The 6,233-nt window shown below is 54.1% G+C and overlaps 1 protein-coding gene across 1 annotated transcript in view; it reads left to right on the top strand.

Moving 5' to 3' along the window:
• The first annotated feature begins 1,619 nt into the window (after window positions 1-1,619).
• Window positions 1,620-6,233, top strand: part of SLC27A4 (solute carrier family 27 (fatty acid transporter), member 4) — a 30,879-nt gene continuing 26,265 nt past the window's right edge. The window contains exons 1-2 of the mRNA XM_011987872.1: window positions 1,620-1,783; window positions 3,660-4,054. Coding sequence (XP_011843262.1) covers window positions 1,623-1,783; window positions 3,660-4,054 — 556 coding nt within the window. The 5' untranslated portion in view covers window positions 1,620-1,622. The remainder of the gene's footprint in view (window positions 1,784-3,659; window positions 4,055-6,233) is intronic.

Genomic DNA, 6,233 nt, shown 5'->3' with positions numbered 1-6,233 from the left:
CGGGCCGAGTCGGGCGAGGTGGCGGTGCGGATCCCAGGTGGGGGGCGCGCCCTGCGGCGTTGTTTCCCGGACAGACGCACTGTTACGTTGCTGTCTAGGGGCGAGGGCGGTACGCGTGACCCCGGACAGGGGCCCAAGGGAAGTGGTCACCCTCTTCTGGCCTCTTCTTGCCCCATCCGCCATCCTTCCAGGACAGGTTCCTGCCCCTCTGCTGTGGTGGTCTATGGGAGGCCAGAGATCTGAGGATCCTGGACCCTGGAGTTGGGGTTGAGGACTCTGCTTCAGTTCCCCCGCCCCCGGCTTTTGCTTTTCGCGAGGGGGCGGGGGAGATGGTGTCCCAGGGCTTCTTGTGGTCCAGACCATTCCCTTATCCTGGCTTGGAGGCTCTCAGGCCATTTCACATTCGTGACCTTCATCTACTCCCAAAAACAGGAAAACCCGGAGAAAAACAGCCCCATCAGATGTCCCCTTGAGCAAGTCCTCAAAGATCCAGGAATAGAATCCAAGAGTCCTAGCTTAGCCCAGCCCCTGAAGCACAGTAAGTCGTTCGCCTTCCCCTAAGTCCCAGACCCCAAAGATTCATCCGAGTGTCTGTGTGTGTCTGTGTGTTGTGGGGTGGTATCTTCAAGGTCCTCCTCGCCTCCCTCAATCAGCTTTGCCCCCTGGGCGGTCACCTCTCAAGCACCTCCAGGCTCTAACTCGTTTTCTGGGTCGCCCTCTATCGACCAGCAGACGCACTGCGATGCCTGAGCCTGTGGACAGGGACCGAGCAGGGCACCTTTTCCAGGGAGCTGCCCCTTTGACTTGGCCTGGTCATCCACAGACCCTCCCTGGGTCTCTGGGTGGGGAGTCGAGCCAGATACTTTTTTTTTTTTTTTTTTTGAGACAGAGTCTCGCTTTGTCTCCCAGGCTGGAGTGCAGTGGCACAATCTCGCCCCAGTGCAATCTCCGCCTCCCAGGTTTAAGCAATTCTTCTGCCTCAGCCTCCTGAGTAGCTGGGATTCCAGGTGTGTGCCACCATGCCTGGCTAATTTTTGTATTTTTAGTAGAGGTGGGGTTTCACCATCTTGGTCAGCGTGGTCTTGAACTCCTGACCTCGTGATCCACCCGCCCTGGCCTCCCAAAGTGCTGGGATTACAGGTGTGAGCCCCCACTGCTGGCGAGCCAGAGGCTCTTAGTCGATACCCACCCCCAGGCCATCTGGTTTAGAGACCTTGGATGTCAGAAGAGGGAACTGTCCTGTTTTGCCTAGAAAAGCCTCTTAGAACACGTCTCCCTATACCCATTGCACAGAGGGCAGAGACTAAAGTCTAAAATGTGAAAGGGTCTTGTCCAAGGTCACTTGGAGAATCGTAGGCAGAGATGGGACTATGAGACGAGAATCAGCCTCCTGCTTCTCACTCTTGGAATTCCTCACCTCAAGTGCCAAGCCCCTAGCCTGCCCCTCCTAGGCCATGCCTGGAAAGGGACCCCTGTGGTCAGTCACCTAACTCAGTATGGCTGAGCCTTACCACAGGCTGTCCCCTTGGGATCACAGTGGCCTGGCTGTCTGGGCTGGGAGGTAGGAGACCTGGAGGGATGGGTGTTTGAGTCCACTAACTGCTCTGTGTCTGCAGGCCACAATGCTGCTTGGAGCCTCTCTAGTGGGGGTGCTGCTGTTCTCCAAGCTGGTGCTGAAACTGCCCTGGACCCAGGTGGGATTCTCCCTGCTGTTCCTCTACTTGGGATCTGGAGGCTGGCGCTTCATCCGGGTCTTCATCAAAACCATCAGGCGCGATATTTTGTGAGTACCTGGCCCAGCCTTTCCTGGGGTCTCTCACACTACAGTGAGCTTCTGGTCCCCCAAGTCTCCCCAGGCCAGACCTCATGGTCTCTACCAGCATAGGGCAGCTGAGCTGAGTTCCAGAACAGCAACCTCTGCTCCACACCCTTCCCCTGGCAATGGTACCTGGTACCTCCATCTCCAAGGTCAAAGTCTTTTCCCAGGGAATCTCCCTAACTTGAGGCTCCTAGGCTTTGGGCAGGCTTGGCCTAGGACATACATTGAACACCAAGTGTGTTGAGACATCTGCAAGGGGTCCTGAGGACTCTGTAAGTTTGTGAAAGGGTAAAGAGGAACCTTGGGGAAAGGCCCTGCCCTCAGGTTGGCAGGGGTGCGAGATGGCACAGGGGGCACTGAGTTCTAGAGCAGGGTCCCTACTCAGATGTCTGGGATAACCTGCTCCCCAAAGAAAGCCAGATATGCTCCAAGGGACACCCTGTACCAGAAATACTTATTCTCGCTTATTCTCTACTAGGTGCCAGGCTAGCTTTGGGGTCCAGAGAGGAATAAGGCAGACCCCATCTGCCAAGCTCAGATTGGTCAGGAGAAAGAAAGGGACACAGCACATCTGTAAACTGGCAGTCCCATGTGGGCAGAGACCCTGGTGCAGAGACCCTGGTGCAGCGTTGCTCACTACTGTGTCCCAGCACCCAGTTCAGTGACCCACACCCAGCACAGGCAGTTCAGCATTTGTCAGTCTCGGTTGATTACAAAAGAAGGCACGGAGCAGCACACCAGGAAGGGTGGTAACTGTGGGAGCATGGAGCAAGGAGAGACAGCCTCCAGCCAGGATCCTGGGAATCAGAGAAGGCCTCCTGGAGAAAAACTGGCTGTACTTGAGAGGTGCCTTAGTGGTGGTGGAAGGAGATGAGTCCCAACCAGAAGGCACAGCATCAGCAACGAAGCCATGGAGTCCAGGGCTGGGCACAGTGGCTCACACCTGTAATCCTAGCACTTTGGGAGGCCGAAGTGAGTGGATCACTTGACCTCAGGAGTTCAAGACCAACCTGGGCAACACGACAAAACCCCATCCCTACCAAAATACAAAAACATTAGCCAGGCACCGTGGTGTGCACCTGTGGCTCCAGCTACTTGGGAGGCTGAGGTTGGGAGCATCATCTGAGCCTGGGAAGCGGAGGTTGCAGTGAGCTGACATTGCATCACTGCACTCCAACCTGGGTGACAGAGTGTGACCCCATCTCAAAAAAAAAAAAAAAAAAAGGGTGGCAGGAGTAGGATGTTGCCAAGTGATTCCACAAAGTTATTGAACATCTACTCTGCCTGGCACAGGACCCAGGGGACAGCGTGTTGTATAAGACAGAAGCCTATCCCAGCTAGGCTCACAGGGAGAAAGACTGGACAGACCAGTAAACTCATTCTTTATTTACTGGGGTCATGGTGGGTGGGGGGAGCAGCTGGACTGTGGGAGGCCCCAAACAAGGAGTTTGGACTTTTACAGGAAGCTCTGGAGACCTAGGAGGTTTCTGCTGGAGCAGCGGGCTGAGAGGGTAGGAGTTGAACTCTGGAGCCAGAGAGGCCTAGAGTTCAAATCTCAGCTCAGCCACTCTCCATCCATGAAGCTTTGAGCAGGCCACGGCACCACGAGAGCCTTGATTTCCTTCTGTGTGAGGGAAGATAGGAATCATACGAACTCTCAGTGTTATTGAGCGGCATCAGTAAGACGGTGCATGTTCCCAGCAGGAGCCGGGAGATGGAAGTGTTGTAGGGGATCTGGCTCATGAAGCATAGGCTGGCGAAGCAGCAGCCTTGGGTAGGGTGTCAGGACCCCTCACTCCCAACCATGGCAGGCACAGCGCCCTCTCTTGCTCACACACAGTGGCGGCTTGGTGCTCCTGAAGGTGAAGGCGAAGGTGCGACAGTGCCTGCGGGAGCGGCGGACGGTGCCCATTTTGTTTGCCTCTACCGTTCGGCGCCACCCCGACAAGACGGCCCTGATCTTCGAGGGCACAGATACCCACTGGACCTTCCGCCAGCTGGATGAGTACTCGAGCAGCGTAGCCAACTTCCTGCAGGCCCGGGGCCTGGCCTCGGGGGATGTGGCTGCCATCTTCATGGAGAACCGCAATGAGTTCGTGGGCCTGTGGCTGGGCATGGCCAAGCTCGGTGTGGAGGCGGCCCTCATCAACACCAACCTGCGGCGGGATGCCCTGCTCCACTGCCTCACCACCTCACGTGCACGGGCCCTTGTCTTTGGCAGCGAAATGGCCTCAGGTGAGCCCCAAGCGGGTGAGGGACAAGCAGGAACCCCATGGGATCTTACACAGACCACAGCTCCCTTCCAGCCCTGCCAAGGCTATGTGGTTAAGGACACAGAGTGGGGTCAGAGAGCTTAGGCAGTGCCACGAGTAAACTGGAGATCCTGGGAAAGGGACTGATTTCTCTGAGCCTCAGTTTCTTCATCCGTAGTTCCTACTTCATACTGTTTTCAAAAAGGTACTTCAGACTGGGCATAATGGCTCACACCTGTAATCCCAGCACATTGGGAGGCCAAGGGAAGAGGATCCCTTGAGCCGAGGAGTTTGAGACCAGCCTAGGCAACATAGTAAGATCCTGTCTCTACTAAGAAACTTTTTTTGAGACAGGGTCTTGCTCTGTCACCCAGGCTGGAGTGCAATGGTGCAGTCACAGCTCACAGCAGCCTTGATCTCTCAGGCTCAAGCAATCCATCCACCTCAGCCTCGTGAGTAGCTGGGACCACAGACATGCACCACCATGCCTGGCTAAATTTTGCATTTTTTGTAGATACTTAGTTTTGTCATGTTGCCCAGGCTGGTCTCAGACTCTTAAGTTCAAGCAATCCACCCACCTCTGCCTCTCAAAGTGCTGGGATTATAGACATGAACCACCACACCTGGCCCACTAAAAAAGTTTTTAAAAAGTTAGCTAGGCATGGTGACATGGACCTGTAGTCCCAGCTACTCAGTGGCTGAGGCAGGAGGATCACTTAAGACTAAGGTTGCCGGGCGCGGTGGCTCAAGCCTGTAATCCCAGCACTTTGGGAGGCCGAGATGGGCGGATCACTGGGTCAGGAGATCGAGACTATCCTGGCTAACATGGTGAAACACCGTCTCTACTAAAAAATACAAAAAACTAGCCAGGCAAGGTGACGGGCGCCTATAGCCCCAGCTACTCAGGAGGCTGAGGCAGGAGAATGGCGTGAACCCAGGAGGCAGAGCTTGCAGTGAGCTGAGATCCGGCCACTGCACTCTAGCCTGGGGGAACAGAGCGAGACTCCGTCTCAAAAAAAAAAAAAAAAAGACTAAGGTCAAGGCTGCAGTCAGTGACGATTGTGCCACTTCACTCTAGCCTGGCAGACAGAGTGAGACCCCGTCTCAAAAAAAAAAAAAACAAAAAAATAAAAAAACGCCGGGTGCAGTGGCTCATGCCTGTAAATCCCAGCACTTTGGGAGGCCGAGGTGGGCAGATTTGAGATCAGGAGTTTGAGACCAGCCTGGCCAACATGGTGAAACCCGGTCTCTAATAAAAATGCAAAAAAAAACTAGCCGAGCATGGAGGTGTGCACCTGTAGTCCCAGCTACTCGGGAGACTGAAGTAGGAGAATCGCTTGAACCCAGGAGACAGAGGTTGCAGTGAGCCAGGATCACGTCACTGCGTTCCAGCCTGGGTGACAGAGAGAGGTTACGTCTCAAAAAAAAAAAAAGATACTTTACCTGAAGCACTAGCAGCATGGCTGATGTGAAGTGGCCCCTCAGTACAATGGTAATCATCCTGGTGACTAATTAGGCCATATCTGGCTCATCTGTATAATGGGAACAAAATTAATTCCCCACTGTCCTCACAGAACCTGCATTTTATTTGCTGCCACAATGGGCACCTGCAAAGTGCTGACACTGCTGCTTTCCGAGAGCAGCTCTAATCTCCATAAAGACCGGGGAAGGTAGGGATCTTGGTTTTATGGATGATGAGCCTGGGGTTCAGAGGGGTTTGTGAGGAGCTCACCCAAGGTCACGCAGTTGGTAAGTGGCAGAACTGGGGTTTGATCTTCAGCTTGACCACAGTGCTCTGTTTTTCCTCCCCACACTGTTGTGTTTGTGGGATAATGAATGGGGAAGTCATTAGGATGCTGAAAGGGGACTGGGCGCGGTGGCTCACGCCTGTAATCCCAGCACTTTTGGAGGCCAAGGAGGGCAGGTTACTTGAGCTTGAGAGTTCAAGACCACACTGGCCAACATGGCGAAACCCTGTTTTTACTAAAACTACAAAAATTAGCCCGGTGTGGTGGTGCACGCCTGTAATCTCAGCTACTCAGGAGGCTGAGGCACAAGAATCACTTGAACCAAATGAGCCGAGATCATGCCACTGCACTCCAGCCTGGGCGACAGAGTGAAACTCTGGTTTTTTTTTTTGTTTTTTTTTTTTTTTGACATGG

The sequence above is a fragment of the Mandrillus leucophaeus genome, unplaced genomic scaffold, assembly GCF_000951045.1.
Source record: "Mandrillus leucophaeus isolate KB7577 unplaced genomic scaffold, Mleu.le_1.0 Scaffold109, whole genome shotgun sequence".
Taxonomy (NCBI): domain Eukaryota; kingdom Metazoa; phylum Chordata; class Mammalia; order Primates; family Cercopithecidae; genus Mandrillus; species Mandrillus leucophaeus.
Note: the sequence above shows the minus strand (reverse complement) of the source record. Positions and strands in the feature narration are given on the sequence as shown.